The sequence below is a fragment of the Leucopleurus acutus genome (genome assembly GCF_964270905.1).
Source record: "Leucopleurus acutus genome assembly, chromosome: 1".
Classification (NCBI taxonomy): Eukaryota; Metazoa; Chordata; class Mammalia; order Artiodactyla; family Delphinidae; genus Leucopleurus; species Leucopleurus acutus.
Genome location: NC_139142.1, coordinates 41,227,266 through 41,254,857, shown reverse-complemented (window position 1 = coordinate 41,254,857; position 27,592 = coordinate 41,227,266). Strand labels below are relative to the sequence as shown.

The 27,592-nt window shown below is 39.8% G+C and overlaps 2 protein-coding genes across 4 annotated transcripts in view; both read right to left on the bottom strand.

Moving 5' to 3' along the window:
* CCDC175 (coiled-coil domain containing 175) overlaps positions 1 to 2,989 on the bottom strand; it is a gene marked incomplete at both ends in the record, with an annotated part of 74,969 nt that extends 71,980 nt beyond the window's left edge. Inside the window, 2 exons of the mRNA XM_082849856.1 lie at positions 1,002 to 1,087; positions 2,830 to 2,989. Of these exons, the coding sequence (XP_082705982.1) occupies positions 1,002 to 1,087; positions 2,830 to 2,989 (246 nt within the window). The remainder of the gene's footprint in view (positions 1 to 1,001; positions 1,088 to 2,829) is intronic.
* A 15,041-nt stretch (positions 2,990 to 18,030) lies between these two features.
* Positions 18,031 to 27,592, bottom strand: part of RTN1 (reticulon 1) — a gene marked incomplete at both ends in the record, with an annotated part of 241,594 nt that continues 232,032 nt past the window's right edge. For all 3 annotated transcript variants that reach the window (XM_082845526.1, XM_082845527.1, XM_082845528.1), the window contains one exon: positions 18,031 to 18,073. In XM_082845526.1, the coding sequence (XP_082701652.1) occupies positions 18,031 to 18,073 (43 nt within the window). The remainder of the gene's footprint in view (positions 18,074 to 27,592) is intronic.

Genomic DNA, 27,592 nt, shown 5'->3' with positions numbered 1-27,592 from the left:
TATTTAAGAGATTTCACAGCTCAGATATTAAATGGAGACATACTAGATACTTTAATAAGCCACAATAATTATTTTGAACACTTCAAATCTTGGAGAAAGACATAACTAAAAGAACGAAACAGAGGAAAGGGTTTCCACAGGACCACAGTGCAGTACAACACACACAGACTCTCAGTGTTTACATATATGTACCTAACTGGGATTATAAACTATAATTCTGTAGTATACCTACAGAACTATATATAATTACATAAAAATATAATTATAAAGTAATAAGATTAACTTTTCTCAGCAGTCTGTAGACTCAAGCTCATTAACTTTATAGCCATATTTCTACATTTTTAGATATTTGATAGGTAGTAGATTCTTATGCAATATTTTTAAATCAAATGAGGAGACATTACCATTCTGAAACATCACTGAGGACCAGGGCCAAACAGAGACACTTTTGTGACACTTCAAGAGGAAATTCTTTAAATATTTCTTTGATGGGGCCGAGTTAGTATAACTGAAAGAGAACCTATTTCTTTTCACTGAAAATCACTGTGTGTCAGTGGAGTAGGTGCCAAATAATCTTTCACCAGTTTTGTGAGGAATTGCTTACAGAGACCTGAGAAAATTGGCACTATGCGTGCAGTTTATCCCAGAGGTTGTTTGATGGTTTTAAGCAATGCTCACATATTGATGTCACAAGCATTTGCCCATGTGGCCCACCCCTTAACTGAGCTCTGTTATCAGCAGGGTCTCTTCTCTTGAGCCGTCTTGCCCTCATCCATAGCACAGGTCCTTAATTCAGTGCTCTGCATGGGAAATCAGGCACCAATCCACTACTGATCCATACTGGTGCAAATGCTTAGCAAACTGAGAGAAATTTTCATTCAGGGCAAATATTTTCCCTATTCATCTATTGAAGTATGTTGAACAGAGCTGGTGCTAAATTAAAGTTTGATGAAGAAATAAGTGAAAGATTGAAAAAGTAGCTCTTATAGATAATACAATACCAATTTCTTAACAGCAATAGCAACGTCCTTAAGAAAGGTCTTAGCTTCTTCATTGCATTTAAAGTAGTCACTTTGCAGTGATTGTTCTAAAAAAAAATTAGAAAATTAAGATCTCTTATTTATCTACCAAATCCTGTTTAACCTTTAAGATCCAACTCAAATGCTTAGCTGAAAATTACAACTTCTATCTTTGAATTTCTATAGTACATCATATGAATCTCTTTTGTACTTGTTATTTCTTATTTTACAGTGTACTAATTTAGGTATATACTTTATGTTTCTTGAGGACAAACTCCTCTTAAGATTCTATTTTTGTATCACTCATGGTAGAAAGAAGGAATCTGTATAGGACAAGACAAAAAAATCCATATATATTTATAAAAGGGATAAATATAACACGCCCATAGTGTAGGTTTAAGAATGTCTTCATATAAATTTGTATACGTATATCCTAAACGTAATATTTTACAAAACAACACTTACTTAATTCTTTAAAAATTCATTATGTCATTTTCACTTCCATGCCAATATTTTAATCATGGGATGAGAGTAAGTATTTGTAAAACTGGTAGGTGTGAGGTAGATAGAGTTTCTAACCCTTTTCATTCATTGACATATAAAAGATAGCGCCTTTTCTCTCACACACTGTAAGTTGAAATCACATGGGAAAAGAGGCTTGGAAAATGTTGGCAGGCAAAGGAAGACAAGATACATGCAGAATGGGAAGAAGGAAGGAAAAATAAAATATAAAAGGAAGAGGAGAGAGAACAGAGGAAGCTCTACTCACCTTGGCTCTGTCACCATTCCATTATACAGATTCTGTCTAAATGGATTCCGGCCTGTATCCACATGTGTGGGATGAGTTTGATGTGTTTAATGTTTCACGTGTATGTATAATCTAAGTTGATTCTTATAACTTCATGATGATTCCCATCTCAGAGGTGAGAAATCTAAGACTTTTGAGGTCATGTCATGTGCGCAAGGTCACAGAGCCCATCACTTATAAGAGGTCTGGATTCAGACACAAATGGTGTGACTCCAGAGTCCATGCCCTGAGTGGCCATCCTCAACTCTCAGAAGAGTAAATAGCAATTTCTGCCCTCAGTTCCTGAAAACTTGGATTCTCTTAATGAACTAAGCTCTCAAACCAAGTGAAAAATCAGTTACTGAGTTTCCAAGCAAATGTGTGTTAGGGAGGGACAGGTATTGCCTGCTGTCTCTTTTCCTTTTTTCTATGGAATGAATAAGCACAAGCGTACTCCCACTTGCAAATGGGCTGGAGAGCTACACACTTTATAACTCACGCTCAGGGCAAGAAAGCATAATGAATTTTTTTCCTATGACAAACTTTCTGAGCGTCAAGAAATTATTAGCAGAAAAAGTATTTGTGCCTAATGCACAATTCCTTGCCTAATGCAACAGGTGTTTCTTCCTTTGTTATTTACCTGTTAAATCCTCCAGTTTGCCATGCCAAAGTGTTGGAGGAAATTAACTTGCAAAGAAAACGCAAGAAGGGACAAGATGAAATTAAATACATAATCTAAATGCAGGTGGGCACTCCAATCACAGGCAAATAGCAGTGGCCTGGGAGTCCAGGGATTTGTCCGCAATTTGTCACCAGCTACTAGTGTGAGTTGGGCCAAGCCACAGAGCTGAGCCCTGGGTCCCACTCTTTCGCCTCCCTCTCCCCCAAGGAGCTGGAGAAGGTTCTGCCCTACCAGGGATGCCCTGAGTTCTGGGAGGAGGGTCCCCACGAAGGTTCCCGCTTAATGCCGCCTAGGCGCCACCTCCGAGATGACGTCCCTCCGGGAGCCCACGGGCCTCTCACCGACAACAAAGAGCTGCTCCAGGGCGGCAGCCGCGACCGAGGAGCCCAGGGTGGAGGGGAAGGTGCATAATTCCAGAGAGGGGCCAGTGGAGACAGCGGCCGCCTGCAGCGCCTTCTCGCTGCCGAACCCCAGCTTTGAGGACCAGGAGCTCACAGCCATCTTGCTGCCCCTGCGCAGCGCCTACCGGGCCAGAGGTATGGACTGCCGGTTGCCACGGGCAACGAGGACGCCGAGGCAGAGCGCCAGCGCGCCACCTGGGGTGGGTGCCTCGCCAGTTTCTCTAACTTTATACACAATAATCAAGCGATCCTATAAGGATAAGTCCCTCTTTAGCCGCCCTTTCCTCCTTCCATTTCCATTTCTTTAGTTCAGGACTTGTGCCTGAACCCTTGTACACTTCTCGTGGACCGTGGGAATCATAATAATGATCACTTTTGAACGCATTTCTGTGCTAGGTACTACAGCTGTATGTACAGCTCCCTTAATGTTCACAATGGCTTAGTGAGGGAAGTTCTTTCATTATCTCCACTTTTACAGACAAGGAAACTGAGGCAGGGATGACTAACTGAATTGCCCAGCGTCACAAGAGAATAATTTTGGGTTTAAAGTGGAGTCTGTATAAATCTTTCCATTATGCTACAATACCCATCTCTGTACTCTTCTAGACCTTTCCCTGTATACATTCTACCACTGTGCACATTTTAACTTGAATCAGTGATTTTCTTCTGCCTTCTCATCAAACAGTGAGCTCTTTGAAGGCAGAGATATTATTTTTCTCTGCGTCTCCAAACTCCAGCCCTGCATCAGGATCAGATTGAGTGTAACTATTAGTTCCCCTTTCCTCTGGTTGGTTAGAGAGCAGCGAAGATGATTTAACCCCCTCCTTCTTAAGTTTTCTTTACAGATGGCAAAATTGAAATCAGAGTGAAAGTAACATGACAACAGCTATCCTTTACTGAATGGAACTATACTCCAGGCACTGTCCTAAATACTTTACCTACAGTAACCTATTTAACCCTCATAACAATCCTTTGAGGTGTTATTTCCCATTTTGCATATGAGGACACAAAGTTTATGCCCTGAATCACTATGCTATACTGCCTTGGAGAGGACACAATACAACAACAGCCTCCTTCCTCCAGGGAGAACCATATCCTGGCTTTTAACACTCTCCTGGGTCCCCTCTTTTGCAAGATTTGGCATTCAGATCCATCCGTGTCCTTCCGTGCTTTTCTCTGTGAGGCAGGGGGAGGATGCCTAGAAACCACATTCCTCAAACACACTCGTCAGCTGGTTGGAGACACTGGTGGGAGATTAGCTGGCAAAGAAGCCACTCTGTTTGTCTCCTGGAACGGCAGTTTCAGGCCACCACAGTTGACTGCATCCCAGCAGTTTGGGTGGCTCCAGAGGTGGCAGGAGTGGGAATTGGTGTCTCCAGCTGTCTCCAGCTGCTTATCAGTGAGTGCAGGCATGTGGGAACTGTACAGGTTTGTGGCAGCTTCCTCGTGTCTGGGATCTTCTTTACGTTACTTCCCTTTGGTTTCTATAGCCCTTGCAGCATACTTCCTCTGATAAATTCCTCTCTTCTTGAACTACCTGGACTGGACTGCCCTAAGCCAACCTTTATGCTGCCACCAGAATATTATTCCTACTCATCACCTCATCTGGATCACGTTGCTCTCCATTGTCTATGAGTGAGGCCAATCCCTGAGGGGACATTGCATGTATAACTTTGTAATTAGAAAAGAAAGTAAAGCTTTTTTTTTTAATTTTAAAAAAGATACAGAAGATAAACAAAATAGTTGAGAGTATAAAAAAAGCTTTCTGATCCTTCAGTAGCCATAGATGGTGTTCAGTGAGCCAAAAGTCATGTCCTACTTCTCTCATGTTTCCTTTTTACTCTGGTAACATAACAGATACTTTCTCTTCCAGTCAATATTTTTCAGGCAGACTTTTGCTCAGCAGCAGAACAGCATATCAGAATACGCCAGTCCCACGCTGACACTGATTTTTAAGTTATGGTAAGCAAGTTTGCTTCTGTTTCCCCTGCTGCTGACAGGGCCAGGAGAACCCAACTGCTGCATGAGTTTGACCCCTACTTGCAAAGGAACGTATACAACACTGTATTCAGGCGTATTTGCAGTTTCTCCAGTATTCGAGGTGTATATGGTATTTGACGATGACATTGCTCTTGTTCCTGCCTCTGCATAAATCCAGTACCTCTAGAGAAAGCATCAACTTCTTGGTTGTGTTTCTAGACCCTGGGTTAGACCAAGCCAAGGTCCCAGTCTCTGTGATGTGTTAAACATCTCACATATAGGAAGTAGTTGCACGCTTCAGTGCTTTGTGCTCAGCATTTCAGCATCTCTGACGGTTCGGTATTGGACCATACTCAAATCCCCCTGAGAAGTAAGAATTCAAGAAAATAGAGTCTCTGTCTTCCTCACTCTGATCCTACCAGTACCAAGCATAGGGCCTAATATGGGCACATGGCCCTGCCTCCCCATCATGGTTGTCAGTAGGATTTTCTTATCTTAATGCCTTGCCATCTTTTGCATGTTGTGTTTCATCTTCAGGCTTGTTGCTTCATGGTCACAAATGGCTACTGTAGCCCCAGACCTCATGCCCTTGTACAAAGGGGAAAGGAGGAGAAAGGGTCCACCTGTGGAAGCCCTTCTTCCCTTTCATCAGGGAAGGAAATCTGTCTACTTCCTTTTATGTCTCAATGGCTAGTACCAGATCACAAGGTCACCCATGAAAGAGAGGTTAGGCCAAGGGGTATCTGCATTTCCAGGTTGCAGGCGAGAAGAGGCTTCAGAACAGTTGGACAGTTACCCATGGAATGTCAGACACACATTCATTCTCTGAACTAATATTTGTCAGCCCCAACATTAGGTCTAAACCAGCTGGCTGGGTGGGCCTTTCCTAGGTAAAGGAATCAGTGACGCTTTTAGCATTGAATAGAAAGGCATTCTTGATCCTTGCCCATTGGGTACCTTTTAAGCCTTCATATTGGCTTTATGCCTATGTCTGCAAGATGGTTATACATTAGACAAAGATTCCATACCCCTTGGGCTTCTCACAGCTTCTGAAGTACCTGTCCTGTGATCAGTCTGCAATTCTTAGTTCCTGCGACTCCATCACACAGTCATTTGTGGTAAAATGGCAGGAAAAGCATGTCCCCTAGGTAATGCCAGATGGTTAGAGAAGCAGACAGATGGATTAGTGTCCCTGATGGAGCTACGCCAAACAAGGATAGGGCGGTGTCTCCAAGAAAGGGCAGACCATATCATTGTAACAACACCTGATAAGGAGCCTCCTTTTCAACTTTGTCTCTGGACTAGTTTTTATCTGTAATCAGCAATTGCTTGGGGCTAAACAGATTTGAGTCAAATGCCCATTGCATCATTTGCTGGTGGTTTTTGATTGGCTCAGGCAGTTAACCTCAATCTCCATTCTTCATCTGTAAAATTGGATTTTACATCCTGGGATTATGAAGCTTATGTAGAATAATGATGTACTTACCACAGAGTACATGCTATTTCCCATCTTTTACTTCTACTAAATGGAAAACAAGAAACATTTCTTCGGAAATACAGATGTTAATGTCCTTTCTGCATCCCTTGCCTTCCTTAAACCTCTTGGTCATTCAACCCTTAGTGACAATTACTGCAATTAAATCAACAGTTGCTGTCCCAGAGATGGGAAATTGGTTTTATTTCCATGTTATTTCTGCTGGATAGCAGTGACTGCCTGGAGTGCTCAGTTAGGGAGGTTCTGAGGGCCGAGTCTCTGCAGAGAAAGATGCCTGCCAGGTTACCAGAGAAAGGCACGGCCTCACGTGTGTTGGCATTGGACTCATTGGTTTATGTGTTTGGGTTGTGCCTTCTGTGTGCTGGGCATTGTGCTGGGCACTGAGCTTATAAAAATGAGACCCATAGGTGGCACCAGTGAAGGCCTCTCTGAGGAAGGGGGACATAGTGGTGAGGAGTCAGCCTTCTTTTATTATTCTCTTAGTGGAGGAGAGAAAGAGGTCAGAGAGACAAGGCAAAAAGAGGAAAGAGAAATAAGAGGAGGAAGGGGAGACAGAAGGGGTAAGAATCTGGAGAAGTCAGCTGTCTACTCTCATGAGAGCCTCCTTTCCTCTTGTTTCCCCTAAAAGTTCACTTTCTCTGATGAGTCCACTCAGCATGTATTGAGCTTTATTACATACCAGACACTCTTATCAGTGCTTTGACTAAACACATGGACAAGATTTGGCCCCCTGTTTTCAAGAAAATGGCCTTGAAGGTGAAAAAGAGGGGTCGGTTTTGAAGCACACCTGCAAAGCAGTTTGTGGTTTTAGAAAATGTACATTTTGTAACTGTTTCCATGCCTTACTTAATCTTTATCATAACTCTCTGGGGTGAATTATGATGATTACCCTATTTTTCAGAAAATCACCCCAAGATGAGAGCTTCAATGACCTTGGGGATAACCTCGGGTGAGGCCCTTAAAGTTGGACAATGGCAGAGCAGTCCTTCTGACTCCAGGACTGGGGCACTGTCTGCTATGCTAGAGCTGCACTGTGGCTTTGTGACCAGGGCAGGGGATTGGGGCTCAGGTAAGGAGTGCTCTGGACTACACAGGACGTCAGCAGAGCCATGGAGGTGTGCCAATGGGCATGGGGTGAATGGAGAGGAAAAGCAGGAGCCCAATCAGAAATTTAGGTTGTGATTTCACTACAAAGATCCTTGAATTCCAAGCTCAGGAGTTTGGGTTTTATGCTGCGGGCAATGCTGCTGAGAGCAGAGATTAAGCTGTCCCTGCTGGCAGCTGCATGGTAATTCAGTTTATTTTTGCCTAAGGTAACATTTTATCACAGGACAGAATATCATTAACGGCATTCTCATTTTTTCAAGTGAGAATCTGCAGAGTAATCAGAAATTAAATTGGGCCTGAAACAACCCATGCCATATTTAGCAAGAATGTCTTTTACTATTATTAACTTAAGTCACTGAAGTTTCAAAGGGTATCCTCTTTTAGAAAGGTAGCTGGGGATAATTGTTAAGGCTGACTTAGCATTTTTAGACTTTTCTAACATTCACGATCTTTCAGGAGCAGTATTCTTATTTTCCTTATTTTTTCTCATTTTAGTTAACTCTTATTTTTGAAGAATAGATAAGGTAATTCATATGAAGACGATTTGGTAAAGATAATTGGAGTAAGTACCCTCCATTTGATTTAAAAATCTTTCTCTTTTTTTCTTCCTTTAACAAATTTAGAAAGTGTCAGATTAACGCTGGCTGACCATTCCCTGCATATATGATTGCAGTTGAGAATTTCCAGAGCTTATTTGGGAAAGTAAAAATACAAACCATGGCAATTCTGAATCCCATTCCTTCCCACCTCCTCAAGGACCTTCCTCAATTAGCTCCTCCCTCACCTGTGTCTTCCTCTGACCTCATGCCCAGTCATCACTTCCTGAATTCATGCCTTTCCTCAACCCTTCGGCCACCCTACCTCTCAATTACCAAACTTCTTGAAAGTGTGGTCTACATCTTGGCTATAATGCATCCCTTCACCCTGAATTCTAAATTACCTCTTCCTCATCTTCTAATGGCCTTTTCTCAAGCCCCGATCCCACACATCCCTTTCCTGCAGTATTTGACACAACTACCCAGCTCTCACCAACCCTTCTTTAGAAACTCACCTCCTAATTGGTTCTTGCTTTTCCTTCTTCACTTCTTTCACTGCCTTCCTTGGGCATGCTGCCTGGGCTCCATCCTTGGTCTTCTCTTCAGGCTCTCTCAACCCTTCCCTTGAATAGAGTTGAATCTACACAAATAACTCTCAGGTTGTACCTCCTGCCCGACCTCTCCTCTAAGAATTAATCTTGTAGACGAGACTAAACATTCTCATCAGCCTATGCTGCCAGCATGTCAAATTCAACCAGTTCAGAATCAAAATCTGCATTGCAGGTGGTTTTTCTGCCTATTGAAAACATACTTGTATTGTCAGCCCATCTGAAAAGCTGTATCATCCACAAGTTTTTTTCTGGATCCCAATAATCTCAGTGCTTCCAGAGCACTTTATTCAAATTTTTTTATGGTTAGTCATTGTAGGCTGAGTGGTCTAATAGTTTTCTGTGTGATAGTCTTATTACTAAATAGCTGTGTAGCATTTACACCTCAGTTTTCTCATCCGTAAATGAGGCCTTAATTTAGGGTAGTCTTGAGAATTAAATAAATTAATAAACACTTTAAAGTGTTTAAAACAATGCCTGGAACAAAACAAACAACTCCATATATTTATTGTTTTCATCGCTATACTATGAACTCCTTAAAAGTAGGAACTGTGTTTTACTCATTTTTTAATCTCCTGTAGCACTTAGCATAGCAATTTTCACATAATAGATGCTTAAGATATTGTTGAAATGGATAACAGGAGAGATTCATGTGCTCAGAAGTTTTTTAAAATATAGAGCTCAAAATCTCCTGCAGTTTAGGTTTTAGTAGAAAAAAGAATAATACTGGAGAAAAAGGCAACTTCCTCAGGGTCTAACACCCGTTTTACATGTAGGCTGGTACAGCAAGAACTGACATTCATAGAAGTCTTACTGATCATTACCATTACAAGACCCTGAAGAACATTGTGAACCACCAGATTAAGCTGCACTTAACGTTTGCCTCTAAGTGAATTTTATTACATCAGAATTATTCCTTAATAATTAGTTTTAAATGATAACTCTTATTTAACCATGATTTCAGTTAATGAGAACTTTGGATTCCCAGCTCTGCAAGATCAATGAGCTTCTGGAGTTGAAAAATGAATTGTCACCGTGGCTCCAACATAACAGTTTTTTTTCTTGTTCCACTGTGAATTCATTCTGGTTCAGGATGAATCTGTATATAAAATTAAGCCATGATATCTTGAAGATTTGTGCACTCTTCTTTACTGCCTCTATTCACGGCAGGGTTGTTAGGTAATACCTGGATTTAAGCACTTTTGTCTTTAACTACAAAGGTCAAAGCAGCAAAATTGTATGTTTGGAAAAATACTCAACCTCCTGTAGTTAAGTCCTTGGACTCCCTTGTGTTACGCCTGTTTATAATTAATATACTTTAGTTGAGTTTTTATTACTAGCAATCAAATAGTCTTGCTGAGGCAGCATTGCTCCTGAGTTAGAGATTGTAGGGAGGGGGCAGAGAAACACAGGAAAGACGATGTTCTCAGTGGAAAGAGCCCAGGCCTCAAAATCAGACAACTAGTGATCCAAGTCCTTGTTTCATCACTTACTAGTTATGTAAACTTGTGCCAGTTATTTAAACATCTTGACATTCAGTTTCCTCATTTGGACAATAAAAATATTAATCATGCAGGATTTTGAAATTCTGAGGATTAGACGTAATGTTTGTAAAAAGCCCACCAGGCACAGTGTCTGGTTCAATGGTGCTATATTATTGTTAACAAGTTTCATTTTAATAGCTTCAAAGTAACCTTATTGACTAATAAATCATGCAGCTAAATTATAAAATAGTTAATTGGCTAAATACATTTAATATAATAACCAATTTAGGAATTAAGGAATAAAATTTTAATTAGGATACATTTTTATAAAAAAGAAAATAAATAAATGCACTTTACTTGTTAAGAAGAAACTCTATAAAGGCCAGGAAAAAATTGCTCTTGGTTTAGCACTATTCTTCCCAATGGAGATTAAAAATTCTACCATGAACTGGGCACCCAAATGAGTTAATGTGGATAACCTAAAATATAATAGAGTGAAGAAAGTTCCACTTATTCTGTTGGAAATACATTTTTTGGTAGCAAACATCTGGCTTTTCTCTCCCACTTAGAGGAAGCAAAGACATGAGCTAGATTCTACTGTTGAAAATTGGTTGACCAAATATGCATGGATTTACTTCTGGGCTCTCTATCTATTCTGTTCCGTTGGTCTATATGTCTGTTTTTATGCCAGTATCATACTGTTTTAATTACCATAGCTTTCTAGTATAGTTTGAAATCAGGGAGCATGATACCTCCAACTCTGTTCTTCTTTCTCAAGATTGCTTAAGCTATTCAGGGTTTGTGATTCCATTGCATTTTCTATTTCTGTGAAAAATGCCACTGGAATTTTGACAGGGATTGCACTAAATCTGTATATCACTTTGGGTATTATGTACATTTTAACAATATCAATTCTTCTAATCCATGAACACGAGTATCCATTTATTTGGGTCTTCATCAATTTCTTTCATCAATGTCTTATAGTATTCTGTGCACAGACCTTTCACCTCCTTAGTTAAATTTATTCCTAGGTATTTTATTCTTTTTGATGCTATTGTAAATGGGATTGTTTTCTTGACTTCCTTTTTGGATAGATCAATGTTGATGTAAAGAAATGCAACTAATTTTTGGATGTTGACTTTGTATCCTGCAACTTTACTGTATTTGTTTTTTAGTTCTAACAATGTGTGTGTGTGTGTGTGTGTGTGTGTGTGTGTGTAATCTTTAGGGTTTTCTACATACAGGATCATGTCATCTGCAAATGGAGATAATTTTACTTCTTCTATTTTGCTTTGGATGCCTTTTATTTCTTTTCCTTGTGTGATTGCTCTTGCTAGTACTTCCAGTACTATGTTAAATAGAAGTGGTGAGAGTGGGCATCAGATCTTAGAGGAAGAGGTTTCAGTTTTTGCCATTGATTATGATGTTAGCAGTGGGCTTTTCATAAACGGCCTTTATTATGTTGAAGAAATTTCCTTTTATACCTATTTTGTTGAGAATTTTTATCATGAATGGATGTTGATCTTTGTCAAATGCTTTCTCTGCATCTGAGAAGCTCATGTGATTTTTATCTTTTATTCTGTTAATGTGGGGTATCACATTGATTGATTTGAGTATGTTAAACTAAACTCGTATCCCAGGGATAAATCCTACTTGGTCATGGTGTATAATCTTTTTGATGATGCTGTTGAATTCAGTTTGCTAGTATTTTATAGAGGATTTCTACATCTATGTTAATCAGAGATATTAGCTTGTAGTTTTCTTTTTGTATCTTTGGCTTTTGTATCAGGGCAATGCTGGCCTCATAAAATGAGTCTGAAACTATTCTACCTCTATTTTTTGGAAGAGTTTAACAAGGATTGGTATTCATTCTTTGGATGTTTAGTAGAATTCAGCTATGAAGCCATCTGGTCCTGTGCTTTTTTTATTAGGGGGTTTTTGATTACTACGTCAATCTCCTTATTTGTTATTGGTCTGTTTAGGCATTCTATTTCTTCTTGATAAAGTCTTGGTAGGTTGTGTGTTTCTAGAAATTTATCCATTTCTCCTTTGTTATCCAATTGGTGTGCATATAATTGTTCATAATAGTCTCTTATGATCCTTTTTATTTCTGAAGCTTCTATTGTAATGTCTCTTTCATTTCTGATTTCATGTCTTTTCTCTTTTCTTTTTTATCTAGCTAAGTATTTGTCAGTTTTATTTTTTGAAAAACAAACTTAGTTTTGTTGATTTTTTTAAATAACTTTATTCAGTTGCTTATGTGATGCCCTTTATTTTGTTCCCTTACTGATAATGATTTTTTTTTTTTTTTTTTTTTGCGATACATGGGCCTCTCACTGTTGTGGTCTCTCCCGTTGCAGAGCACAGGCTCCGGATGCGCAGGCCCAGCGGCCATGGCTCATGGGCCTAGCCGCTCCGCGGCATGTGGGATCCTCCCGGACTGGGGCACAAACCCGTGTCCCCTGCATCGGCAGGCGGACTCTCAACCACTGTGCCACCAGGGAAGCCCAGTTTTGTTGATTTTTAAAAATTGTTTTTCTATTCTCTATTTGACTTATTTCTGCTCCAATCTTTATTATTTCCTTCCTTCTTCTAACTTTAGATTTAGTTTGTTCTTTTTTAGTTCCTTGGGGTGTAAAGTTACATTGTTTATTTGACATCTTCTTTTTTAATGTAGGTGTTTATCACCATAAACTTTCCTTAGTACTGCCTTTGCTGCGTCCCATAAGTTTTGGTAATTTGTGTTTTTGTTTTCATATTTCATGAGAAATTTTTAAAATTCCCTTCTGATCCAGTGGTTGTTCAAGACTGTATTATTTAATTTCCATGTGTTTATGAATTTTCCACATTTTCTTTCTGTTACTGATTTCTAGCTTCATTCCAATGTGGTCCAAAAGGTACATGATATAATTTCTATTTCATTAAATTTTTTAAGAGTTGTTTTGTGACCTAACATGTGATCTATCATGGAGAATATTCTATGTGCACTTGAGAAGAATGTGTATTCCTCTGCTGTTGGGTAAAAGTTGCATATGTCTGTTAGGTCCAGTTGATCTCTAGTGTTGTTCAAGTCCACTGTTTATCAATCTTTCTGTCTGGATGTCTACCCATTATTGAATGTGAGGTGTTGAAGTCTCCTCCTATTATTGTATTGCTGTAAATTCCTTCATTCAGATTTGTCAATATTTGTTTTATATACTTAGGTGTTCTAAAGTTGGATGCCTATATATTTACAATCATTATATCTTCCTGTTGAATTGACCCTTTTATCATTATGTAATACCTTCTTTGTCTCCAAACACAGTTTTTTTTAAAAATCAATTTATTTATTTATTATATTTTTATTTTTGGCTGCGTTGGGTCTTTGTTGCTGCACATGGGCTTTCTCTACTTGTGGCAAGCGGGGGCTACTCTTCATTGTGGTGCGCAGGCTTCTCATTACAGAGGCTTCTCATGTTGTGGAGTGCAGGCTCTAGGCATGCGGGCTTCAGTAGTTGTGGCACGCAGGCTCAGCAGTTGTAGCTCATGGGCTCTAGAGTGCAGGCTCAGTAGTTGTGGTACACGGGTTTAGTTGCTCCGTGGCATGTGGGATCTTCCTGGACGAGGGATCAAACCTGTATCCCCTGCATTGGCAGGAGGATTCTTAACCACTGCACCACCAGGGAAGTCCCCCAAACACAGTTTTGACTTAAAGTCTACTTTACCAACAAACTTCATACTTTATATTCTCATGTTGCCATTTAGTGTCCTTTCATTTCTACTTGCAAAACTCCCTTTAGCATATTGGGGAGCAACCAGAGAGAACTAATTCCAGCAGGATTCTTTTAAAAGGCAACTGGGACACAGGATACAAAATAATTCATTTCAATTTACTCATCAAAGAAAATGTGGCCAGCTAAGTTAATTCTGTAATATTGAATGTATTGAACTAAAGAAAAAATTTAAAGAAAATCATAGTGTGGAGCTTGAGATTGGTGCCAATACAAAGCACTATAGAAGAAAGTTGGAGTGTGAAGAGAAAATGACCCTTTGCCTAGATCTACAGAGTTTGTTTACTGCTCCTTTGCCACAACCACACTGGCTGATGCCAAACTGCAGTGGGGTCTCCTGTATGCCCCACCCACTCCCTACACTCAGAAGAGAGTGCTAAAGTTTGGACGCCTGAAGCTGCCCTATACAATGACCAAGTGGCAGTTGCTGGAACCCCATAATAGTGAAGCAAGGCCCAACACTCGGCTACACTCAAGTACACTTTGGTAAAGGAGGAGCTGTCCCACTACTTCTCAGCAGTAATTCCTCACAGTGAGAAACAACTGGGGAAACAGAGCTGGCTCAGTACAGAAGGAAAAATCTTCACAGTGGTGTAAGGGCCAGCATGAGGCTCAGGGGGTTCTATGAGTTGAACTGTGTCCCCAATAAAAGATATGTTTAAGTCCCAAACCCCAGAATGTGCGCTTATTTGGAAATAGGATCTTTACAGACCAGTCAAGTTAAAATGAGGTCATTGGGGGCCCTAATCCATGTGACTGGTGTCCTTACGAAAAGGGAAAATTTGTACACAGAGGGAAGATGATGTGAAGACACACAGTGAGAAGATGGCTTTGTGCCTGGAGTGATGCACCTACAAGCCAAGGAATGCCATGGACTGCTGGCAACCACCAGCAGCTAGAAGAGGCAAGGAAGAATCCTCCCCTAGAACTATCAGAGAGAGCACGGCCCTGCCAACACCTTGGTTTTGGACTTTTAACCACCAGAACTGTGCCAGTATAAATTTCTGTCATTTTTTTAAAACTTTTTTTTAATATATATTTTTCAACATCTTTATTGGAGTATAATTGCTTTACAATGTTGTGTTCGTTTCTGCTGTTTAACAAAGTGAATCAGCTATACGTATACATATATCCCCATATCCCCTCCCTCTTGCGTCTCTCTCCCACCCTCACTATCTGTCATTTTAAGTCATCCAGTTTTTGGTACTTTGTTAGCGCAATACAAGGAAACTGATATAGGTGGGGAAAGAGCAGAGACTATACAACTATCCTACTCCCTTTTTCCTGAAATCATCCATAAAATATACCACAGCTTCTTCACCTACTCACCCCCTGCTTGCTTAACTCATGTGTAGGCCATAAGAATCTTCTACTGTTCACTAGTTTCAGGATAACCTCACTCACTCTGTGTCCCTGAGGGCTCTATCCTTGGTCTGCTTCTTACCTGGGCATTGGATCCTCACATTATTTCCATCATCTCAAATATCACTCTGACTGATGCTTCCTGTAAAAGCAGGATCATATGTGCCCTGTGTTCCATCTGTTAAAATTCTGCATCCATACCTATCATTTTGTCAGGCTGGAGTTTCCTCAGGAAACTTTCTTCACCACTGCTAGCAAACAGAATTCCTCATTAGATCCTCTGAATGAGCAGCTGCTTATGAAAGGAATTCTGGGCTCTCCGGAGGGAGGCAAATGCTGCACGTGCAGACCTTGTAGAAGGTTAATTTGACACAATAAAGCCATTTAGAAGAAACTTTATCTCAAAGGTTGTACACTGAAACACACACACACACACACACACACACACACACACACACACACACACTTCTCTTCTAACCTAGTAACCATAAAAAATAGCAAGCACCAAACCAAGCTTATTATCTTCCTTCCCCAGACAAGCTCTTCTGGGCTTTCTAACCTGAAAAAATGGTATTGCACTCTGCTGATCAGCTAGTCTCTGACAGAGCTGGGGCTAGGGTGAGGCGAGCAAGCTGCCTAGGGTGCAGAATTTAAGGAGGCACTCACTCTCAGGGTCAGCCTTGGTCTTGAACTCCCACATGTAGTCAATCACCAACTCCAGTCCCATCCCCCTCCACGTCATCTCTCTTAGTGGCTCCTCTGTGCACAGTGGGTGCTAGGCATGCTGGGTTGATACAGAGGATCAGGGACAGATGAATATATCCTTTGTATTCTCAGCTGCCTTAGTAGAAGCCTTGTCGTTCATTTGTCGCCTGTCTGCTGTTAGTTATGTCACAATTATCTCCTATATTCTTCTAATCTCCAGTAACATACATCCTCATTGTGTCTATGCATCTCTCTGAGATCTAAAAAATAGAGCACAAAATCCTTAACATTCAAGTTTCTTTTTAGTGTGGTTCAACCCGCCCTTTCAGCCTTGCCTGGCACTACATTCCCACCCAAGCACTTTACAGCACAATTCAGCGTATTACTCACTGTTCTCTGCATATGCCATGTGCCTCCATGTCTTAGCACCTTAGTCCATGTTCTTTCTTCATACTGGGATGAACCTTCTCCCTCTGGAAAAAGCCAAATCAGAACCCAGCCCCAAAGTCCACCTCTGAGAATCCTTCTCTGTTGCTCTAGTCTTACACTGCAGCTCTTATTTCATGCTGCCTTTTACTTAGTGAGCATTTCCACATAGCCATCTCCCATCACCCCCAGTCTTGGCTGTTGGCACAGTGTCCAGTTAGTTAGCTATGTTGTCATCACAATACTTTGCACAGAAGGGTAACTCCATGAGTATTTATTGAATCCAAGTCCAAAACTGGTCAAAGGCAGCTTTTTTTAAGTAACTATCCTTTTTTCTCTAATTTTTATTTCTCCTATTGCTATTACTTTCATCCACTTCTACCTCATCATCTTTGACTTTTGACTTTAACAGTGAAATAACATAGGCAATTGGACTTCTGCAAAAAGTAGTGAACAATCCTTAGAAGACTTAGCTTGGTGAGGGCAGGAATGACTATCTCTCTCATTCACAGCCCTGTTCTGAGTGCTTGGCACACAGAAGGTGCTCCATAAATAATTACCAAAACAGTGAGTTCATAGCAATTATAATTGTTTTATGACAATATTGTGTTGCATATTATTATAAGAAGTTTATGAAAGGATTTATATAACTTTCAAGTTTTAAAAAAACTATTTAAATTATCTGCATAAACCCCACAGAGTACAATATTAAGGGTGTTTTCCAGTTTTACCAGTCTCCAGTGATTTCTATTAATAACCCAAAGGAGCCATATACTACTTTGGAGTTGGACTGTGTGGTCCTGGACACAGTAGTAAAGTGAGCACTTGGCCTCAGCCTTCCCAGCACGTTCACGGGAGATTTATTTCTTAGAGCTTTTGCATTTTCTGGTGAGATCATGAGAAGAGAGGGAGAAGTTTCTACATTTAGTAACATTTATTTATGCATTCAGTATCAAGTACATAAGTGCAAATATCCAGAGTCCATAATTAAGTCCATTAGGAACTACAGAGAAAGTAATACAAATTGTAATAAAGTTAACATGCTGGTACTTTTTAGTTACCATACATGTAAATCAGCCCGTCAGTCTCACACAACAAAAGTACTGCATGTTTGTTTTGGGTTTATTTGTTTATTTAATTATTTTAATTTATACAAAACTGATTATCCTAAGTACGGTCGACTTGTTTTTATTTTTATGTTGTGTGTGTTGGAAAAACACTTAAACATCGATCTACAAGTCTATATATTGTTATTAAAGATTAATCCAAGCAACAACCCAAGGACATATAAGCGATTTCCACTATTGCATCAGTGCACTGGGCAGGAAAGGCCTAGCCACAGGGAACATGAGAAGCTACAGAAGCATTGCAGAGAGAAGAACACCGACGAAGGAAAGATAAGTTGGGTTCTCACCATCATGCACTTTTTTTTAGCAACACAAAATTAAAAACCACATCTAATACACTTTTCTCTATGCTTTAGTGCTTGACACAGTGACTCAAATACCCTAAGAGTACAGAAACAGCCTAAAAACAGCTGTTTTAAAGTTTGTCTCTAAGATTATGATACTGGGGGGGAGAAACAATCAATTTATAGTAACATATAAGACAGAGCTGTTACCACTTCAGACATTCCTCTTGGTGTCCAGTCCCTGGTGGGGTACTGATTTACTCAGTGTGCCTTTTAGCGCCTGGGATTTTAGCCTGAATCCTAAAAAAACAATATCAGAAGATGGTAAATCACAAGTGTTATTAATGAAATCATTTAATGACATCATTATGTGTTGTTGCTTTAATTAACTAAGTGACCAAATCGCTTAATATTCCAAAAGATACAATTTTTATGTATGAGTGTCTATAAACACATTTCTATGCAGCAATAAGAAGAAAGTATAAATTAGATAATGAATGACCCATGGAAGCCATATTCCTTAAATTATAACTTTTTAGGTAGACAAAGAGGTCAATTTATTTCAGAATTATAGAAACTGTGATATAGTTAGGTGACCATTTATCACTCATTCTGGGACACTTCTGAAAGAGAAAGAGGGTGCTGTTACTAACTACGCTAGGACAACAAGCATAAACATGGCTGATTCCAGGTAAAGAAACGTATGGTCACCCTCAGCGTAAACTGCCCAGAGCTAGAGTTAAGAAACCTGAATCCTAGTTTCAGCTCTCTACTAATTAGCTGTGTGACATAGGCCAGCTAATGAGCTTTCCTGGTCCCAGAGTATTTATTAGGTACAAATTAGACATCTCCAATGCCCCTAAAATTCTGTGATTCTCACAGTATTATTTTAGGGTAGGTTTATACTGGAAGCATTTTGTTTCATTAAATCAAAGCTTTATGAGCTCCCCATGCAGAGTCTGACTGAGACCCTCCTCTGTCCTAGTGCCCTTCTACATGCTGGAATTCAGTGAACAGAAGGGAGAAGGTCCTGCTCTCATGGAGCTTTCATTCTCCTAGGGGTTGAGGAGCCATAAACAAACAAGTAGACAAACAAGAGAAGTGCATATGGTGATAAATGCTATAAAAACCCAACAAGACGGAATGATAGGCAGTGAGGGGGCAGCAGTGATAAGGTGGGAGATGCCTACTTTAAATCCACTTATGTAAGAAACAGATGCCCAAAGGGGCCACCAGGCAAACATCTGGGTGTGAAGTGTTTCAGGAAGAGGAAGCAGGGAGTGCAGAGGCCACAAAGTGAGGACAAGCTTAGGAGGCAAGGAGAGTAGAGAACAGTGTGCTTGGGGAGCGAGCAGAGGAGGCCTGAGAGGCAGGTGGTAACCCAACGGTGTTGGAACTTGTGGGCAGTGGTAAGGAATTTAGATTCTATTCTGTGGATGGGAAGCCATTGATGAATTTTAGGCAGAGGAATGATGTGACCAAAGAAGATCATGATGATGGTTATGTGAAAAAACTGGGGAAACAGAGGTGAGAGAAATAACGGATGGGGGGAAACTATAGCAGTCCAGGTGCCAGATGGCAATGGCCTGGGTGTTACAGAACTGGAGCATTGGAAATGGAGTGAAGTGAACACTCTGGGGATCTAGTGTGGAGATGGAGCTAACAGAGCCCACCTGTCATGTTGATAGATTGCATGTGCAGGCAAGGGAAAGACAAGAGAATAATCAAGGAAGATTCTTTGATTTTTGGCCTGAGCAACCAGGTAAATGATAATGCCATTTACCAAGATGGTGACGACTGAAGGAAAAATAAATTCTGGGCTGAAACTGCAAGATCTGTTTGGCCACGTTGAATTTGAAATGTATTTGGGACATTCAAGAGAAAACATCAGATAAGCAGATGAATAGACCTGGCTCTCAGTAAACCTTTCTTTTTTAGATTTACTTTTATTATTTATTTATTTATTTTTGGCTGCATCAGGTCTTAGTTGCAGCACGTGGGATCTTCGTTAAGGCATGCAGGATCTTTTCTTGCACTGCGCACGCTTCTCTCTAGTTTTGGCATGTAGGCTCCAGGGCGCGTGGGGCTCTGTAGTTTGTGGCACACAGGCTCTCCAGCTGAGGGGCGTGGACTTAGTTGCCCTGTGGCATGTGGGATCTTAGTTCCCTGACCAGGGATCGAACCCGCATCCCCTGCATTGTAAGGCGGATTCTTTACCACTGGACCACCAGGGAAGTCCCTCAGTAAATTTAGACTTTATTTAGACTTTATACATCTATTCATAACATCTAGACTTGCATTGATTTTTAAAAAAATGTCTCAAGCACATCACTGACTCATATTTAGCTATGAACAGTTAACCAATTAAAACCCTCCAGCTATTTTTTTTATACACAGTACTGTTGTACCCTATATCATCCTCACCTCCCTCTCCTCCCATTCTATATTTGTAAAGCTGACTTTTAAAAACCTAAACTTGTGGAGATACACGTTTTGGAGTCCTTGACATAGAGATAAACTTTGAGGCCACAGGACTGGATGAAAGGTGAACCAGAGAAGGAGGAGCCAAGAGAAGACACTGGGAGAAAGCAGCTGAGGCTCGAGCAGTGTCACTAGTCAAGACTAGTGTTTAACAAAGATAGCAGTAGTGACGAAGAGTATCTGAGAGATTGAGAGGGATGAGGATGGAGTGATGACTGCAAGATATGGCAATATGGAAGTCACTGGGTCCCTGACAAAGAGCAACTTCAGTGCTCAGGGTGAAGGCCTGATAGAAGTGAGGTGGGGAGAGATGAAAGAGATATCAAGGACAGAAGACTGGAAAAATTATGATTGTGGAAATAAGCACGTACAGGCAGAAACTGATAACGCAGCAGAGAGTGCGAAACATTCCAACAGAGACATCTTAGGTCGGTCTTCTCAAAAGTTTAAGATATAGAGCTCTACCCACCACCAGTCCCTCCCATCAGGAAGCTTGCACAAGCCTCTTAGATAGCCTCATCCACCAGAGGGCAGACAGCAGAAGCAAGAAGAACTACAATTCTGCAGCCTGTGGAACAAAAACCACATTCACAGAAAGACAGACAAAAATGAAAAGGTAGAGGAGTTTTTACCAGATGAAGGAACAAGATAAAACCCCAGAAAAACAACTAAATGAAATGGAGATAGGCAACCTTCCAGAAAAAGAATTCAGAATAATGATAGTGAAGATGATACAGGACCTCAGAAAAAGAATGGAGGCAAAGATCGAGAGGATGCAAGAAATGTTTAATAAAGACCTAGAAGAATTAAAGAACAAACAAACAGAGATGAACAATACAATAACTGAAATGAAAAATACACTAGAAGGAATCAATAGCAGAATAACTGGGGCAGAAGAATGGATAAGTGACCTGGACGACAGAATGGTGAAATTCACTGCCATGCAACAGAATAAAGAAAAAAGAATGAAAAGAAATAAAGACAACCTAAGAGACCCCTGGGACAACATTAAATGCAACAACATTCGCATTACAGGGGTTCCAGAAGAAGAGAGAGAGAAAGGACCAGAGAAAATATTTGAAGAGATTATAGTCAAAAACTTCCCTAACATGGGAAAGGAAATAGCCACCCAAGTCCAGGAAGCGCAGAGAGTCCCATAAAGGATAAACCCAAGGAGAAACACGGCAAGACACATAGTAATCAAATTGACAAAAATGAGAGACAAAGAAAAATTATTGAAAGCAACAAGGGAAAAATGACAAATAACATACAAGGGAACTCTCATAAGGTTAACAGCTGATTTCTCAGCAGAAACTCTACAAGCCAGAAGGGAGTAGCACAATATATTTAAAGTGATGAAAGGGAAGAACCTATAACCAAGATTACTCTACCTGGCAAGGATCACATTCACATTCAGTAGAGAAATCAAAAGCTTTACAGACAAGCAAAAGCTAAGAGAATTCAGCACCACCAAACCAGCTCTACAACAAACGCTAAAGGAACTTCTCTAAGTGGGAAACACAAGAGAAGAAAAGGAGCTACAAAAACAAACCCAAGGGGCCTCCCTGGTGGCGCAGTGGTTGAGAATCTGCCTGCCAATGCAGGGGACACGAGTTCGAGCCCTGGTCTGGGAGGATCCCACATGCCGCGGAGCAACTGGGCCCGTAAGCCACAACTACTGAGCCTGCATGTCTGAAGCCTGTGCTCCCCAACAAGAGAGGCCGCAATGGTGAGAGGCCCGCGCACCACAATGAAGAGTGGCCCCCGCTTGCCACAACTAGAGAAAGCCCTCACACAGAAACGAAAGACGCAACACAGCAAAAATAAATTAATTAATTAATAAACTCCTACCCCCAACATTTAAAAAAAAACAAAAAAAAAAACCAAACCCAAAACAATTAAGAAAATGGTCATAGGCACACACATATCGATAATTACCTTAAAGCTGAATGGATTAAATGCTCCAACCAAAAGACACAGACTCACTGAATAGATACAAAAACAAGACCCATATATATGCTGTTTACAAGAGACCCACTTCAGACCTGGGGAAACATACAGACTGAAAGTGAGGGGATAGAAAAAGATATTCCATGCAAATGGAAATCAAAAGAAAGCTGGAGAAATACTACTCATATCAGATAAAACAGACTTTAAAATAAAGAATGTTATAAGAGACAAGGAGGACACTACATAATGATCAAGGAATCAATCCAAGAAGAAGATGTAACAATTATAAATATATATGCACCCAACAAAGGAGCACCTCAATATATAAGGCAACTGCTAACAGCTATAAATGAGTAAATCAACAGTAACACAATACTAGTGGGGGACTTTAACACCTCAGTTACACCAATGGAGAGATCATCCAGACAGAAAATTAAAAAGGAAACACAAGCTTTAAATGATACAACAGCAGAGAGATTTAATTGACATTTATAGGACATTCCACCCCAAAACAGCAGATTACACTTTCTTCTCAAGTGCACAAAGGACACTCTCCAGGATAGATCACATCTTGGGTCACAAATCAAGCCTCGGTAAATTTAAGAAAAATGGAATCATATCAAGCATCTTTTCCGACCACAACGCTATGAGATTAAAAATCAATTACAAGGAAAAAAACGTAAAAAACACAAACACATGGAGGCTAAACATTACTAAATAACCAAGAGATCACTGAAGAAATCAAAGAGGAAATCAAAAAATACCTAGAGACAAATGACAACGAAAACACGATGATCCAAAACCTACGGGATGCAGAAAAAGCAGTTCTAAGAGGGAAGTTTACAGCAATACAATCCTACCTCAAGAAACAAGAAACATCTCAAATAAACAAACAAACCTTACACCTAAAGGAACTAGAGAACGCAGAACAAACAAAACCCAAAGTTAGTAGAAGGAAAGAAATCATAAAGATCAGAGCAGAAATAAATGAAATAGAGACAAAGAAAACAATAGCAAAGATCAATAAAACTAAAAGCTGGTTCTTTGAGAAGATAAACAAAATTGATAAACCTTTAGCCAGATTCACCAAGAAAAAAGGGAGAGGAATCGAGTCAATAAAATTAGAAACAAAAAGGAGAAGTTACAATGGACACCACAGAAATACAAAGCATCCTAAGAGACTACTACAAGCAACTCTAGGCCAATAAAATGGATAACCTGGAAGAAGTGGACAAATTCTTAGAAAGGTATAACCTTCCAAGACTGAACCAGGAATAAATAAAAAATATGAACAGACCAATCACAAGGAATGAAATTGAAACTGTGATTAAAAATCTCACAACAAACAGACATTCAGGACCAGATGGCTTCACAGGTGAATTCTATCAAACTTTTAGAGAAGAGCTAACACCCATCCTTCTCAAACTCTCCAAAAAATTGCAGAGGAAGGAACACTCCCAAATTCATTCTATGAGGCCACCATCACCCTGATACCAAAACCAGACAAAGATACTACAAAAAAAAGAAAATTACAGAGCAATATTACTGATGAATATAGATGCAAAAATCCTCAACAAAATACTAGCAAACAGAATCCAATACACATTAAAATGATCATACACCATGATCAAGTGGGATTTATCCCAGGGATGCAAGGATTCTTCAGTATATGCAAATCAATCAATGTGATATACCATATTAACAAATTGAAGAATAAAAACCATATGATCATCTCAATAGATGCAGAAAAAGCTTTTGACAAAATTCAACACCCATTTATGATAAAAACTCTCCAGAAAGTGGGCATAGAGGGAACCTACCTCATCATAATAAAGGCCATATGACAAACCCACAGACAACATCATTCTCAATGGTGAAAAACTGAAAGTATTTCCTCTAAGATCAGGAACAAGACAAGGATGTGCATTCCTGCCACTATTATTCAACATGGTTTTGGAAGTCCTAGCCACGGCAATCAGAGAGGAAAAAGAAATAAAAGGAATACCAATTGGAAAGAAGAAGTAAAACTGTCACTGTGTGCAGATGACACGATACTATACATAGATAATCCTAAAGATGCCAGGAGAAAACTACTAAAGCTAATCAATGAATTTGGTAACACTGCAGGATACAAAATTAATGCACAGAAATCTCTTGCATCCCTATACACTACCAACAAAAGATCTGAAAGAGAAATTAAGGAAACAATCCCATTCACCATTGCAACGAAAAGATAAAATACCTAGGAATAAACTTACCAAAGGAGGTAAAAGACTTGTACTCAGAAAACTATAAGACACTGATGAAAGAAATCAAAGATGACACAAACAGATGGAGAGATATACCATGTTCTTGGATTGGAAGAATCAATATTGTGAAAATGACTATACTACCCAAAGCAATCTACAGATTCAGTACAATCCCTATGAAATTACCAGTGGCATTTTTTTTACAGAACTAGAACAAAAAATCTAAAAATTTATATGGAGACACAAAGACCCCGAATAGCCAAAGCAGTCTTGAGGGAAAAAAACGGAGCAGGAGGAATCAGACTCCCTGACTTCAGACTGTACTAGAAAGCTACAGTAATCGAGACAATATTGTACTGGCACAAAAACAGAAACATAGATCAATTGAACAGGATAGAAAGCCCAGAGATAAACCCACGCACCTATGGTCAACTAATCTATGACAAAGGAAGCAAGGATATACAATGGAGAAAAGACAGTCTCTTCAATAAGTGGTGCTGGGAAAACTGGACAGCTACATGTAAAAGAATGAAATTAGAACACTCCCTAACACCTTACATAAAAATAAACTCAAAATGGATTCGAGACCTAAATGTAAGACTGGACACTATAAAACTCTCAGAGGAAAACATAGGAAGAACACTCTTTGACATAAATCACAGCAAGATCTTTTTTGATCCATCTCCTAGAGTAATGGAAATAAAAACAAAAATAAACAAATGGGACCTAATGAAACTTCAAAGCTTTTGCACAGCAAAGGAAACCATAAACAAGATGAAAAGACAACCCTCAGAATGGGAGAAAATATTTGCAAGTAAATCAACAGACAAATGATTAATCTTCAAAATATATATAAACAGCTCTTGCAGCTCAATATTACAAAAACAAACAACTGAATCCAAAAATGGGCAGAAGACCTAAACAGACATTTCTCCAAAGAAGAAATATAGCTGGCCAAGAAGTACATGAAAAGCTGCTCAACATCACTAATTATTAGAGAAATGAAAATCAAAACTCAATGAGGTATCACCTCACACCAGTTAGAATGGGCATCATCAGAAAATCTGCAAACAACAAACGCTGGAGAGGGTGTGGAGAAACGGGAACCCTCTTGCTCTGTTGGTGAGAATGTAAATTGATACAGCCACTATGGAGAACAGTATGGAGGTTCCTTTAAAACCTAAAAATAGAATTACCATATGACCCAGTAATCCCACTACTGGGCATATACCCAGAGAAAATCATAATTCAAAAAGACACATGCACCCCAATGTTCATTGCAGCACTATTCACAATGGCCAGGTCATGGAAGCAACCTAAATGCCCATCGACAGACGAATGGATAAAGAAGATGTGGTACATATATACAATGGAATATTACTCAGCCATAAAAAGGAATGAAATTGGGTCATTTGTAGAGACGTGGATGGATCTAGAGCCTGTCATACAAAGTAAGTCAGAAAGAGAAAAACAAATATCGTACATTAACGCATGTATGTGGAACCTAGAAAAATGGTTCAGATGAGCCAGTCTGCAGGGCAGAAGTAGAGACACAGATGTAGAGAACAAATGTATGGACACCAAGGGGGGAAAGTAGCAGGGGTGATGGGGGTAGTGGGATGAACTGGGAGATTGGGATTGACATGTATACACCAATATGTATAAAATAGATAACTAATAAGAACCTGCTGTATAAAAATAAAATAAAATTCAAAAATTAGAAAAAAATTGTGCAAGATATATGTTTTAGTTTTGAAATGCTTTGGAATACCACAGTAGACTAGGTGTTAACTAATTCTACTCTTCTCCCATTGTGGAAGTCCTTTTTACCACATTTGTAACAATGGTCAACTAACTTTTATGTGAATACCTGAATGAGTGTCAGTGAGCTCACTGTTTCATGAGGCGAATGGTTTCATTGTTGAACAACTCTAATTGGTACGGTTTTCCCTCACGTTTCATTCAAATCTCAGACCTTCTGGACTTTCCATTCACAGTTCGTTAGAGAAAAAAAGGAAGACTACTTCTTTCACAATGTTAGACCTCCAAATATTTGAGGATAGCTACTGTGTTCTTTTAAAGTTATCTCTTGGGTTTCCCTGGTGGCGCAGTGGTTGAGCGTCCGCCTGCCGATGCAGGGGACACGGGTTCGTGCCCCGGTCCGGGAAGATCCCACATGCTGCGGAGCGGCTGGGCCCGTGAGCCATGGCCTCTGAGCCTGCGCGTCCGGAGCCTGTGCTCCGCAACAGGAGAGGCCACAACAGTGAGAGGCCCGCGTACCGCAAAAAAAAAAAAAAAAAAAAAAGAGGTTAAAGTTATCTCTTTTCCAGAGTAATCATCCCCTGTGAAGCTGGGCTGTCACTCGCCATTACTGTCAGATTTCCAATAGTTCAATACCCGGTCATCTTTCTGACATTACTCCAGTATATAACTGCAGCTCTTAATATGTCAGACTCTGAAATTTAACACAGATATGGAATATGAAACAACTATGGCCTCTTTTGATTTTGATTTATACTTCTATTAGTAACATCTAAACTTGCATAGATTTTTTAAAATATGCCTCAGTACATTATTGACTCATATTTGGCTGTGATCAATTCATCAATTAAACCCCCTCGGGTATTTTTTACACAGCTACTGTTGTACCCTATCTCATCTTCCCTTCTTCCCATTCTATATTTGCAAAGTTGACTTTCCTAAATATAAAACTTTGCTTTCCCTGTCAGTTTCATTTTATTAATTTCAGTTCACAATTCTACATTATTCAAGATCACTTGATTCATTTTGAATATTGAGTTTTGTGGTCTTCTGAATGTGCTTTTGCTCTAAGCTATGTGTCACCTAGAACTCTGATGAGTATATTTGATTTGTCTTCACATAGTCATGTGAAATACTGAGATGGAAAGTCGTGGAGTCAAGGGCAGAGTCCTCTGTCACATTACTGCACCTTGCCCAGACGGATATTTGATGGATTAATGAACATCCCTAGGGTCTACTATTTCAACCTTCTAGAACTCTACCAGTTGTGCTATTACCTGGACCGTACATCTCCATTTTCTCCTCAAGGACACCAGGAAGACTTTTCTAGTACTCCTACTGAAATCCAAATTCTTGCTGGCTAGAGCAAGCTGTATGA